The sequence below is a fragment of the Rhipicephalus sanguineus genome, chromosome 3 (assembly GCF_013339695.2).
Source record: "Rhipicephalus sanguineus isolate Rsan-2018 chromosome 3, BIME_Rsan_1.4, whole genome shotgun sequence".
NCBI lineage: Eukaryota > Metazoa > Arthropoda > Arachnida > Ixodida > Ixodidae > Rhipicephalus > Rhipicephalus sanguineus.
Genome location: NC_051178.1, coordinates 34,235,984 through 34,250,900, shown reverse-complemented (window position 1 = coordinate 34,250,900; position 14,917 = coordinate 34,235,984). Strand labels below are relative to the sequence as shown.

At 44.3% G+C, this 14,917-nt stretch overlaps 1 protein-coding gene across 3 annotated transcripts in view; it reads left to right on the top strand.

Annotated features, from left to right (window-relative positions):
* LOC119386541 (FUN14 domain-containing protein 1) overlaps positions 1-14,917 on the top strand; it is a 49,102-nt gene that overhangs the window by 644 nt on the left and 33,541 nt on the right. The window contains exon 2 of one of the 3 annotated variants that reach the window (XM_037653812.2): positions 9,928-9,968. In XM_037653812.2, coding sequence (XP_037509740.1) covers positions 9,928-9,968 — 41 coding nt within the window. Of the gene's footprint in view, positions 1-9,927; positions 9,969-14,917 lie in introns of those variants that run through there. The other 2 variants (XM_037653813.2, XM_037653815.2) reach the window with 2 other exon arrangements.

Genomic DNA, 14,917 nt, shown 5'->3' with positions numbered 1-14,917 from the left:
GAGTGCGCAGCTCATTCGTGCACGTGATGTGTCAGCGCCGGCTCAGTGTGTGGCCGGAGGCGATATGCAAGATTATTACGCGTTTTCTTTAGAGATATTGATAGTGTTCGTTTTCTAAGTGTCCGTTTTTGAAGCAGTGCGCGGTCTTGGAAGAAATGCTGCAGCGCATTCAGCGAATCCTCGGGTAGTTGGAAGCTTGTAAAACCGGCAACGAAAACGTTCTCCTTCAAACTGCCCACTGACATGTCGTCGGTAAAGGCGTCTATGGAACAGCAGGGATTTTTCTTACCATAGGGCACCAAATGTCAACTTGGGGGTTTCATACACTCGGACCAGCCCGCAGATGACTGTCTTCGTCCCTATAATTACATTTACAGCTTTCTTAATTGCTATGTTCATGAGCTACACAGACGAAACTTCTCGAGCATTTTTCTTCTCGTGAGTTACCCCATGCCTCATCCGTGAAAACATATAGCTGTGGAATGAAAGCTCCATATTTCACAATCGGAGTCTAGATTTAAGCAATTCTGGACCTCATTGTCAATATGTTTCACGAAACCTGATGTCAATTCAGAAATGACCCATATGTGAGATATCGGAAAAGTCTTTTTAGCAACGTTAGCTGACATTTCGTTCAAGTCCCCCCCCCCCCCTTAATCCTACCTTATTCACTGTCCCGGCCCTTGCATGAGACAATGCCATGACTGTGGCCCGCTAGCTGAGGAGAGTTTGAGACCCCTGGTCTACTTGCAAAAAAATACCGGAAGATATTAAGCACGTTTTTATTTACCGTTGGGAGGGAGTCTGTATATGGGGGGGGGGGGGGACTTCCTTCGGAGAGCTTTGAAAAAGGAACTTATTCCAATCGATCCATATGACATCAGATATTTGGCAACAAATGGTGATAAGCGTACCCTATGATTTATTTTTCTTGCGGGCTGCCTCTGCATATGGTGATCCAGAATGTCTGGTACCATTGCGACCAGGATGCCAATTAAACTAACACGTCTGTACCTTCACAAGTGTATGGCACGGTTTTTTTAAGGAAGCAAAATAACATGTTCCAGAGTGCCTTGACAGGGTTGAGCCCCTTGCTGTAATTACAATAATTTTGAATGAACTGTCACATCAACGTGATGCAACGGTGTGCAATGTAATGGTGATAATGTCCGGCTTAGGTTCTTGCCCTCTCTTGAATGTTTGGAGGCGCACATTATATACCAAAGACTGGCAGTAAAGGAAAAAGATTGCTTGAGTGGCACAGCGGACTAATGCACAGTTGACTGCTAGAGTCTGCTCTGGTGTTAGTTCAATTCACTCATGTATTTCTTAAAAATTCTTTTAAAAAAATATTTCATTATTAACTTTACTGATCTGGAGGAGTCATATTTTTCTTTTAATCACACTGGTGCACGCATTGCCAATAATCCTGGCTATGGGGAGAGTGCCAAAAGTGCCCTGCAAGGTGGCAACCAACGTTACTGGCACTGCTGTGGTATGGGGTGATTACCGACTCTGGCAAAATAGTGAGAATCAGATGCACAATGCGATGAACATCCTGGACACAGCTTTAACAGCCATTTGTCATTACGTTTGGCTGTAGTGCTAGACGTGTCTTTTATGAAAAGACGATTATCCACACAGAATTTGTATCAAACTGAAGCCCAGTGTTTTGAGGCCAGGGTTGACTGTTCTGAAAGGCATCATGGACGGCTTTCTTAAGTGGCCATGCATTGTCCATTGCACTGCCACTCTTTCAGTCATTGTGGTTAAGGGTCTTGGGCTGCCGTTTTCGTGGCAGGTCTTTGTAAAGGCAACGTGGTTCTTGCAGATTGCAAGGTCTCGGGACAAGTTGACGTACTGCTTCGCTGTTGTCAATGCACCTTAAACCTAATTTTTAAATCCTTTGTATGTTTACCTTTCAATCACTGACTGCAGTCCTAGCGATGTGGTACATTAACTTGTTTTGAGATGACGCAACCTACAAGAATTACCTTGCCTTTGCAAAGACCTGCCACAAAAATGGCAACACAAAGATTTTGACTGTGATGGTCTGAAAAACAACACATGCTGTTATGACTGGCAGTCGGTGGCAAAGCGCTGACCATGAGAATCGGCGGACGAGGCGTTCTCACACTGCTAGAACACCTGCATCCTTCCTGGAAACGAAATTCCTGGGACGGCGAGTGACCAACAATAGGCAGAATCTCGGCCTCAAAGTCTGGGACGGCAAGGCCGGAGACAATGGGCCACCTGGGCTTGGCTTGGTACGCTGCCGAAGCCACCTGACGGGTATGTTTGGACGGGAGTCTCCGCAAACCTTTTGCTGCCTTCGGGGAAAGAACTGCAGGAGCAAGCGCGAGGAACCTGTTGTCCTGCTTCCCCCACCTGCGTGCCGTCCACCGCCGGACTCTTGCTGCTTCAAGTGTGCAACGACCCCTCCGCGACAGTGAAATGGACTGTGCCATGGTGGGAGGTGTCGTGTGTGTGATTGGTGGTCATCAAGAGGGAGGAGCCAAACTGAGGGGTTAAAACGACGGTGCTGAGTGAGAAATGGGGCTCTGAGCCCTCAGTAACAGGCTCATCCAATTCGCTCGTCGCTGAACTCTTCCCTTGTAACGATGTAATTGAGTGTACGAAATGTGCCAGTAAACTTATTATTGTTTTCCCATCTTGCTATAGCATCAGTTCCTCAATCCGAAGACTCGACTACGCTACCAAACGGAGTCCGGGTACGACGCTGCCCTATCGTAGCAACAACCTGGTTGCCGAGAAGGGACGGATCCAAATACACCAGGCACGACAATGCCCACTTGCAAATGCTACCCGTGGTGCCTTTTGGAACAGTAACCCATGAAGAGAAGGCTGAATTGGTCTCAAGTTGAGTTTTAGTTTAAAACTGATGTTGGCTAGATAATCGTTTTTAATTATGCACGTTTAAAACTCAATTCAACAAAGTGATGACCACGCACAAATTATTTTGTTAAGACAGGAAGTTTGTACAATTAGAAAAGAAATTTTTCGAACTTTATGGATTTGAAAAATTTTTGCAGCAGTAAATTCAGCAGTAGCATAATTGATTTTGAAGGCGCAAAGGAGGACATACACAAGATAGGACACGGGACGGAGCGCTCCGTACCGTGTCCTATCTTGTGTATGTCCTCCTTTGCGCCTTAAAAATCAATATGAACGTTCACCAACTTGCCCAACAAAAAGTTCAGCAGTAGCACTTGCAACGCCCGTCAAATGATTGAGAGGTGCTGCAATTGCTAACGTCATCATTGTTTGCAGTGTGGCATGGTTAAGCTTACTGCTTTTTTATTGAAATAGCAGTGCTCACGTGCACTGAGCGTGAGTTCGCAGATGCTGAGTAGTTTACATATTTTTGTTTCCTTTTCTCAAAGTAAAGCCTCTTTTGTTATACTTCTCCAAATCTGGAATTTTGTCCTATCTTTTTTTCCCGTAGCCTGCTCCAAATGTGGATTTTCGTGCTCCAAAAGCAACATTTTACTGTCTAAAAATTGCTCCAAATCCTATTTCGGCTGTTGCACTGCTGGCTGTGTAGCAAGTTCACATAGATTTACTGTGCTACAACGCCGTCAATGTGAACGTCGTTGTTTTGTTGATATGTTTTGTTCCTAAAAGTTTGAAGTAAATATTGTAATTAGGGGTGTGCGAATATTCTAAATTTCGAATATTTTTCGAATAGTGTTTGCCATTCAATTCGATTCGCACTGGAATCTTACTATTGAACTGTTCGAACTTTCCGAAAACAAATATAGTCAACGTCTGATTGAAAGTGACCCCTTCAGATTTTCAATATGCTTCACCTCATTACACTCGTATTGCGGCAAAGCTACCTTTCAAGCTCCGTTACGGTCGAACTTTGCCGAGACACAGTCAACGTCTGACTGGAAGTGGTCCCTAGATTTTTAATATGCTTCACCTCATTACACCCCCGTATTGCGGCAAAGTTGCCTTTCAAGCTCCGCTACAGTCGCAAATGTATTAACGTATTAACTCAAGAAAACACTGGTTCCAACATGGAGATGAAAGATGTGGCAGAGTTGGGGGCTCAATTAATGCTGTTTTGGGTTCGAAATTTGGGCAGGAAGTCCGAAAAATCGGACGCCAGAGTTTTTTAGCATCCAAAATTTCCAATGTTCTTATATACCGACGTCTACGAGTCAGATTTGGAACTCCGGACTTGAAGGGAGCACACCCTTGTCTGCCACATCATTTGGGCTTCCACAGAAGTTGAAAGAGGAGGAGAGGCTGAGGAAATGGCATCTTTACCTATCACGTGTAAAGTGCTGTCGGCAACACTTTGTTTGCACCATATCATGTACATAAATAGAATTCGACCTCTACATTGCCTCATTCTTGATAAGACAACTATGAAACACCACCCCGCCAGTGCTTCATGAACCTAGCGAAAAGAAACACTTTCATGTTGCTATCTCATAAGAATATGCTTAGGAATCCTCTCTAACGTTTTTTTCTGCAGTTTCGCTTCGAAGTATTCGAAAAATATTCTATTCGATTTGCACTCACACTTCAATATTCGAATTTGCTTCGCACCCAAAATTTTGCTATTCGCACAGCTCTAATTGTAATCTCTCTTTGCCATGTCACGTGGGACGTAGTAATGAGTGAAAATTTTTGCACAGCAGGGCCACGTGCGAGCAATGTGAAGGGGCTGTTGAGTAGCAGACGATGTGTGGCATTTCCCGTTCCTGCATCGTTTTGCACATAAGCCAAGCATGAGCCACACGCTTGCATGCTCCGTGTAACTGTGGACTGACTTTTACCTTGTGCAGTATATAGTGAACTTTTGGTGGCCCAATGAAACAGTTCATGGTGGTGCTTGTCCCATCTCATTCATCTGTTTTCACCTTCATTTAATAGCTGTTGCAAAGAAGGGTGAGTGTCCTCATCACACATAAAGTGAGGGCCACTGATTGATTTAAATGAGCCAACACAATCCATGATGCAAGTCTGATAAGAACTTCGTCATCCTCCTCCCTTGCTTCATGCAACCTGGTTTATAACAGTTATTAGTTATAAGTGGCATATGTAATTCATTTTAAGTGGGTTAACTGCATTGATAGTTTAATATTTTCAGGGTGTTGTATTTTTTAGCAATACAGATTTTTTATAAGCATCCTATGACAGTAAGGCTGCTTTCGTTTTTGCACACAAACTCGTGATCTACGTCGAGGCAGTAATACTTTTTTGTAGCTAAAATAACATTGATGCGGCTAATTAACAAAAGCTCTTTACCATTTTAATTAGTGACCTGTGGACACTGGCTTATATTAGAAAGTTTGAGTGCTTGGCAATTTATGGCATAACCATTTTTTAGGAATCGCGAAAGTTGCACATAATTTGAGATAGTCATCATCGAATTTTGAGGGTGATATCGAAACTGATCACACTCGGTGCACAGAAAATGCGACCATTCTGTTATGTCAGACTGGAACTACCCACGTCAAGGATGTGACGAAATTTGAATGAGGGCACATAGCGGCCGTATCTTTTCATGAAAAGTGGCAAGTCATCTCGCCAGTGGTGTACCAAGTTGTTCGCGAGTGGAGGGGGGGGGGAGCTGGCCTCCCCCACTCCGTCCACCGTGTGTGTATATATATATACACACACGGCAATATATAGTTTCAAAACATACATAGTCGTTTGCGTCCCATTTCTAAGGAGCTCCGCTCATCGGTTGTATCCGTACACGGAACAACTGCTGATTTTTTAGTGTAGGCAACAATGACTGGAACATTTTCTTTTCCATATTTAGTACTACACTTCCTTGCAGATATTGAGGTTTGCGTATCTTATATTTTGCCTTGGGGGGGGGGGGGTTTCTCCTAGTCAAAACAGTGTTTCTGTTGCATTGTTATTATTATTACTAATATTATATTACTATAAATGTCAATGTGTCAACCTCAAGTTCCTTTTAAGTAAGAAGTTATGCTATTAGGGGTGCAGCACATTCTTTATACTATTTGTGTTTGCAATTTAACTTCATAGTAGAACACAACGCAATAATAGAAGACAAGAAAAACCAAACAGGACCAGCGCTGAACAGTGCTAGTCCTGTTTGGTCTTTGTCTTCGTTCTATTGCGCTGTTTTCTACTTTGCTTGGAAGGCCCTCCGGCCCCTTCAAGAAAATACGCCTATGCCAGGGGCCGGGAGGCGATCGCAGCCAGAGGATTCCTGGACTGAGGGACCCTCCCACCTAGGGTGACCCCGAGCTTACGAGCTCGGGAACACTGTTTCGGCAAATTAAATGTTATTTCATCACCATCATCAAACGATGTAAGCACAAATTTCATTTAAAAAAAAAAATATGGGTGATTATAACGTAAAAATACCTCCCATTATTTTTTCTTTCCGCATTGGTCATTAGCGGTTTATGATTGGTCGAAATTTTCTGGGTCATACACACGGCACCTGCTCATAACGCAATGCAACAAATGACCCCAAAATTGTCCTCTGCGTAATGACCACTCAAGCACGACTACAGAAGAAACAGAAAGTATGCTATTTTCGATACGGCATATTTTTGGTCATTGGTTTTTCGTCGTTTGTCAAAAATTTTCGGTGTGCCTTAAGATCGCGTGCTTGTTACGCGACGTCACAAATCTGTGAAATCTCATGCTGTTAAAATGACGTGTGCACACTAAGCAGTGCATTACTGTGCTAAACAATACCTAAACATTTCTTTTTTTTTTGGAATAGCCGGGCCAGGGGTGTAGCCAGAAAATTTTTTCGGGGGGTTTCAACCATACTTTTATGTATGTCCGTGCGTGTGTTTGTATGTGCACGTTATACATACGCTAGCAAAATTCAGAATTTTCGGGGGGGTTTGAAACCCCCCCCCTTGGCTACACCCCTGAGCCAGACAGTGTCTCATTCTGAATGTAATTCAAGAAGGCTGCCCGCCAATCACATTGGTAGCGGCTACTTATAGCAGCTGGCGAGATGGATTCATATGAGTATAATAAATATTTTCAGTTGTAGTATAAAGATGTTGAGCTGTTTGTGCACGTGTGCAGCTCTGTGAACTCATCCTTGCTGAGAGATAGAGGAAGAGAGGGAGAGAAACAAACAGCGCTGCGTGTGTGGGCTTCTTTGCTGTCCGAGTTGTACTTTGCCTTGTACAAGTCAATTCGAGATGACCCAAGACCAGCTATAGCCCGGCTGTCACTTCAGTCTCCTTAGTCCAGAAAACCCAGATCGTGGGATCGAATCCCGGCTGCGGCAGCGGCACTTTCGATGGAGGCAAGAATGATTGAAGCACGTGTGCTTAAATTAAGGTGCACATTAAAGAACTTCAGGTGGTCAAGATTTCCGGAGCCCTACACTACGGGGTCTCTCATAATAATATCATGATTTTGGGATGTTGTTTCCCAACAATTATTAGTCTAGAAAACCGTGGACCTTGAGCATTTCCCTGGTCAGTACATAGATCAAGTTGTGGGACAAGCTTGAAAGCTGGGCTTCCCAATGTACTCGAGTCGACTGCCTTATTCCTCGCCTTGTTCTGAGCCGCCGCGATCACTGCAAGCTACCATATGATAAGGAAAGCCAAGGAAGGAAAAACTTTATTGGGCGAGTGAGTTCGGGCCCTTTATGGGCCCTGGGCCACCGCACGGCCATCATATTGTGCCTATGTGTTTTTAGATTAATCCAAATACATTAGCAAGGCGAAGCAGATTAAACGGAAACTCAAGCAAAAACATTCTTTAGCTCCCCCAATGCGGCCCAACTAAAAAATGGGGGACGCTTAAGCTCCATCCTCATTGCGCTTTGTTTCGCTTGTCATTATGTTCAGTCGCTCAGCCAGCCAGCCCCCCCCCCCCCCTCACACACACACACACACACACATGACCTACCTATAGTATAGCATAGTAAACCTATAGTAAACGTAAAGATTTTCACCCTCTTCAACAGCACTTTTATGACAACAGCGCACCCACTACATGTGTGTAAGAGAATGCGCGCACTAATGGGTGTGCCCTTTGTAACAAGTTCATAAGGGAATACGCGAAGTAATGTGTGTGCCTTTTGTAATCGGTGGCCGGCTTTAAACCACCAGCACTTTTATGACAACAGCGCACCCACTACATGTGTGTAAGAGAATGCGCGCACTAATGGGTGTGCCCTTTGTAACAAGTTCATAAGGGAATACGCGAAGTAATGTGTGTGCCTTTTGTAATCGGTGGCCGGCTTTAAACCACCAACTCCTTATGCAATTCACAAGATGTGACGCCTGCTGGCAATGTACGCTTGCACCACGTTTTACTGCGATATTATGTCTCATACTGTGACACCTGTACACAGGACGCGTAGGTTTGTAAAGCACGAAAATTAGTTACTTGCAGTGCATGCTGTTCCAAGAAGTGGCGTGGCTCTATGGTAGAACACCTCCTTTGTCACGCCGAAGGCCGAGGTTCGATTCCACCTCGGGTACATCATTTTTTTATTTGCATCCACGGCGATTTTTCGGTCACGAACAATGATGATTTTTTGCTCACAACCAATGATGCCGAAGCCGACACCGGAATTTCTGCGACACAGGCTCTTTAACACTGTCGCGTTAAAACATTCAACAGTTCTACACACTCGTCGACTCATAGAAAATTGGATATAGAGCAGCGGTGATGCTATTCCTTTCCTATGAAAGAAAATGAATTTCTTGAAACAGGAAGAGCGTTTGATCGGTCCATGAAACGTTTACTAGTTCCTTCTCGTATTTGCGTCGTCAATAATGCAAATTTCAGGCCAGGCAAAGCAGAATGAAATCATGACAGAGTGCTCTAACGTCAAGAGCCCCACTCAACCTTCTCTGTAATGCTGTAGTGCAAAGCGTCGCATAGGCGGCCTGCACCGCAGAGAACTTACAGTGCGTGGTCGTGAGACACTGGAGACATTCCCCACAGCAGAAGTGCAGGACAAATTTCATTATATAATTAAGTGACTGCTGTGTAGAAGTAAAAGTTTGCCTCAGGTCATGGTTTCCCAGTGTGCAGCCGACAGTGACCACTGTCGAAAGTGGTCACTAAGTTTTCTCAGAGGGGGGCTAGTGCCTCCTTGCCCCCCCGGTAGATACGCCTACGCATCTCACTTGTGCCTTACCTTTGCCTGTGGTGTTTGGTGCTTATCTGTTTTTTTAAAGCTGTGTGCAATAAAACCGCAATATCAACTTTTTCTTTCTCTGTGAAGCATAAAATTCAGGGGCAGCCACTGCAGCACTGCTTTTTGCAGACAATTGAAATAGTTATCCGCACCTGGTTATAGCTTAAAAAAGAAACACATAAGCACCATACTCTGCATGCAATAAGCTATCTACTTGTGTATTTCAGAAAGCTTGCCGATTTTACTGACCAGATTCCGCTCTGCTGTGTCTTGATTATAATTTCTTCACTTCCTTGTTATGGGTAGTTCCGACTGGATGTAACAGAGAGGCCACGTTTCCTGCATATGCTGGACGTGATCAGTTTCCATATCGCCCTTGAAATTTGATTATGAATATCTCGGAATATAGGCAACTTTCATGATTTCTATGAAATGGTTATGCCATAAATTGTAATACGCTACAACTTTTTAATATAAACAACTGCCCCAAGTTAATAATTAAGAAGTTATTTAATCAGCTTTTGTTAATTAGTTGCATCAATGTTATTTTAGCTGCAGCAAAGTATTTTAACCTCAACGTAGACCTCGTGTGTGAAAAAGACAGGAGCCTTACTGTCAGAATATTTATTTAAAAAATCTGTACTGTCCAAAAAAAGAAACACTCTGTATGACAAAATGATTCTGCTGTGACTTTACAAAGCAGGGCTTGCTTGTAGTATGCATATTGGTGTGTTTCTTGCTTTCAGCTTGTGAACGTGATATATTCTCATTAGTTATAGTATTCTATCTTCTTTTGCAGACACCTAAAGAATGAAGCCAGGTAAGCAAATCACCCATGGACATTGCTGGGACCTGTTAGGCATCAAGGTACCAGTTGTAGCAAGGCAGTGCTAAGTAAGCTACTTGCACTGCTGTGCCACCTTTGGCCATTGCTCCTGTATGTCATTGTTTTTTTCACTGCATGGTACAACACTATTTCTGGCTGCCCTGACTGCTGCAACATGTTGTCGTTTAGGTTTTCTGGTAAATACAGAGTTGCACTGCGTCTCCTGGATGCACCAATATGTACTGCTAGATTACATTGTGAGCATGTGCATGCCAGTGGCTTGCTGTGGTAATGGATACTTGATGTCAAAACAATCGCTTCTGGCTATGTATGTGCCTCCAGGTGCAGTACCGAAATACTGTAAACCACGCCCACTTCCGTTCACGCTGGTTTTGAGTGTGCAGCGTGAAAACATTCTTGTTCTGATGGCAGCCAAATGGGCAGTGCCGGTCGTGCCTGTTCGCCTGAAATCTGTGGAGATTTCAAGCTAACAGTGACTGCTGTAGTGTTGCCACCTGCACAGTTTTAGACCAGCCCAGCTGGCTTTTAGACAGCAGGCCAGTTGCCGCTCCACACTTAAGACTGGCCGTCATTGGCTGGTTTTTGGCCATCATAGCGTGGTTATTTAGCGTTTTATAAGCTTCAGTTCAACAACTACGGCAATAAATATTGGTTGTCAATCACCAACTGGCTTAACTAGGGGGTACAAGTGCCCCGAGCGCCACTTGGAAGGGGGCTCCTAGCTGAGTCCACCCAACATGCGCCCGACGACACAAACATATTCCCGGGCACGTTTCTGTAACGTAAAGCCAAGAATCCGTAAAGAATCCGTGAAGCCAATTATATTATGGCATTATGTTCAACACGACTTCTGACCAAGCACACCGTGAGCAGATGTTACAGGTTGTGCGATACGGGGAAGGTAACTTCGATAAGAAAACGTGGAGGTGATCCTAAGCAAGCTAGAAGAGGACAAAATGGAGCTGTGCAGGACTGTCGATCACAGTGCTACGGCAATGCTGGTGTGATGGCTGGACAAAAAAGTGGTGTCAGTCAAAGAATAGCTGGAAAAGCGAACTGGTAATCTTCGTAAACTACGAAAATCACTTGCTCAAATAGGTTGGAGTACATGCTGCAAAAGGAGACACCATGGGCCATCGACGCACATTATGTGCTTTTTTCTCGCTCAACGCACCGTTATGAGAAACTAGAAGATGCGTTGCCTGTTGCTGTCATGTCAGAGTAGGAGACCAGATGGAGTGCAAAGGTCGAAGCGATGAAGCCAGTCGGGAGACACCTTGAGGAGATACTTGAAGTTTTCCAAGGAATGACAAATAACGACAAAGAAACCAGCGAAACGAGTAGTGATGCCACACCATTGCACAAGCGGATGTTTTGATCTCTTTTTTTATTCTGCTCGGCTTTTGCAACAAGATACTGGTTCGCATAGATGGTGTTCAATAAACGTTGCAAGATCCAAAAATGAACTTCCACGATGCTGCATTAGACATGAAAGCTCTCAAAGATCACATTCATGACAAAATGAAAATTCTGGTGAGTGAGTCACTCGATGAGGGGCTTGGTCTCTGTGAGGCGTGAGGTGTCGGTGTTGAAGGGCGTTCACGACGAAGAAAACAGATGCCCGGTGAAAAGTCGAAAGGAGAAGAGTTAACGGTTCAGCAGGGAAGGGGTCATGAAATCCACACTCGAGCTGTCTTCATTCTGAAATCGACGATAGGTTTACTCGCCTGCAGGACACCGATGTCAAGTTTGGCTTTCTCCTGGACATCAACAAGCTCTGCTATACAGCGAAGACAAAAACGAACTAAAAACAAATGTCTACAGCTTTGGCGAGTTTTACAGGACCTCTGTGAAGAGATTTTAGATGACGACTGCTGCTTTCACGGCGGGTTAACAAGAAAGTGTCAAGACCTGAAGAACTGAAATTTATTGTAGAGTACGGATAATAATAATGATTGTTGGGGTTTAACGTTTCAAAGCCATGATATGATTATGAGAGACGCCGTAGCGGAGGGCTCCGGAAATTTCGACCGCCAGGGATTCTTTAACGTGCACCTAAATCTAAGTACACGGACCTGCAGCATTTTCACCTCCATCGAAAATGCGGCCGCCGAGGCCGGGATTCGATCCCGCGACCTGCGGGTCAGCAGCCGAGCACCGTAACCACTGCTCCACTGCGGCAGACGGAGCGACAAAAAAAAAATGTGGTGATGACAGTGTATTCCCCAATCTTCGCGTCGCCATTCCGATAATGTTAAACCATAGCAGTTTTCATCGCTGGCGGTGATAGGTCCTTCAGCAAGCTGAAATTGATACTTTTCGGTTTGTGGGCCAATATGGGCCAGGACCGACTTTCTGATCTTGCTCTACTGAGTGCAGAAAGAAAAGAATCTGAAAAAAAGAACGACCTTTGTTGACATTATAGAACAGTTTGCTTCATCGAGAGCAAGAAAAGTGTTGCTATAGTTTTTTCGGAGCGTCCTAGTGTGTAGTCTTTTTCATGTTTGGGTTATTAATAACCAAAAGATGTAAATAAAGAGTTTAAACATAAAGAACGCATTTTCTTGACAACAGTTGTTCACGATTAACATCAGCAATGGCGTCACAAAAGGCAATAATATGCGACAAGGAGGAAACAACAGTTTTTGAACGCATCATTAGCACTGATAAAAAAAAATGTAGGCATAGTATGCAGATTTGACGCACGCAATTTATAATTTTGAATGATACATTTCATGGTAATGCGGTGAAAAACTATAAGAACTGCTTACATGCACACTTTGTCGTTCTCTTTTGTGTTGTTGTATGTAACTTACGAACATCGCATATTTCATGTAAAGTGAGACGACAACAGGACACAGGCAAGGTCCATTTCTTCTTTCATTTTTTTTCTAACCATGTGGACTTCTGGGGTATCATACGGTGCGTGGATATGCAAGGTGGCTATAGTCCACTGGTAGTGAATAATCAATCAAGAAATCGCTCATTCGCTTGCCCAAAACAGCGAAATGGTCTTTTCTGCACATACAGTAGACTCCTGTTAAACAAAAGCTGAAGGGACCAGGAAAATATGTTTCATTTAACAGGAGTTTCGTTTACTGAGAGATGAAAAGGGGTGCAGAATTCAAGCACAAAACCAATCATGCTAGAGGCAGTTGTTCCATTTAAGCAGCAATTTCATTTAAGAGAGTTTCGTTTATTGAGAGTCTACTGTAAATAATGATAATAATAATAATAATAATAATAATAATAATAATAATAATAATAATAAAAAACTATCATTATCCTCTTGAGAGACTCGAAAATATATTTGCCATGGGCGCCGTCCTACCTAGTTACGCCACTGATCACCAAAACTTCTACGCTGCTTGTCAACTGCTTTCTGTCTTGTGTCCAAAAAACTCGAACCAAAATCCCTTCAACTATACCATTCGTTGCAATAGACCGAAAGTTGGCATCAGTGGTTATGTGCTTCTGTTGCTTGCATCACGAATGCAAATGCTCCACCTTCAAAACAGGAAAAATTATGTCAGTGCGTGTTCCGAAAAGACTGGAGATCTCAACCAAAGTACAAGAGCTGCAGCTCTTGCCCATGGACAATGCTGCCACAGCTGCAAGGTGCACCTTATGCACACGTTTTTATGTTGAAATATTCTTTTAGCATTTGCGTTCTTCCCTTCACTGGTATTTTTATGCCAACCAGCAGACTAGTTGATTGGTTAGCTCAGTGTTTTGTTTTTATGTGGTTTCTCTACGCTCCTGAAGGGTTTTTTTTTTCCGGGAGAGGTGGCAACGCAACACAGCTGTGTCACTCATGGAAACCAACCTTGTTCCGCATACTGAACAGCTGTAGGCAGTGTTGCGGCATTTTGGTTTCAGTATCCCGTCTGAAAACCCTGTGAACGTTGGTGTCCCCATGTATATATTTGGGTGTGGTCAAAGCAAGCATCATATAATTTTTGTTGGGCTGGGGTGGCCATTTCGCTCTCCTTTTTGTTGACCTTAGGCCGCGATACCACATTGGCGACGACGGTTAAAATATTTTTCTGCAGGTGTTAATTCGCCTGTAGCCACTTCGGGCTCGCTTCACCGCCACTGTTACTGCCCGCGCAGGGCTGCCTACCGGTTCTGTGTCCCCCAAGGGTTTTGCGTGACCTTTCTTTTGGCATCTGTAGTATCTAACTTCTCCCCTGAACGATGCAAAGCCCTCCTGTTACACAGTCTGGGAATTGAAGGTCAGCATATTTTTCTTCACACTGCCATCTCGTGTCTCCGAACTCGCCTGCCCGGTTTCTACTGCGACAGTGTCCGATGAGGCCAAAAAGTTGGCCACTGCCCCATCATCATGCAACCAAGCCATCGCTGCGCTAATGCAGCATTTTACCTCAGCAAGCAATGTCGTCGTAGAATGCCATCGCTTCCGCTGCCGTACCCAGCAACTAGGTGAATCCATACAAGAGTGTTTCTCTGCTTTATGAGAGGTTGCTGTCTCGTGTTGTTGCATCGCCTTGGACGACTCCCTGTGCGACCAGTTCTTAGAAGGCATCACGTCACAACGTCGTAAACATCCGCTTCTAGAAGGTTCATCGCTCTCCTTTTCACATGCCATACTTCTGGCACAACAACTGGAGCAGGTTGCTCAGCAAGTTCGCCAGCTTGTTCCCGGGCACATTTAGCTGGTAATCTCCCAGGCGGTCAGCTTTCAGGGGATTCAACGGGGCCGCATTTATCAGTTATCGTCCTCGCAAGCAAGCTCCTGTTGACACTTGCACTGACTCGACGAGACCACGTGCCTCATGTCCAGCTGGGCACTCATGCCCTTACAGCTGCCTGTCTGCTTCCCGCCAGCACCATGCCTCGTCATCTTCCTATCCAGCACAGAACAGTGCTGTTTTCACTGTGGTCGCCTTGGGCACTTTCGC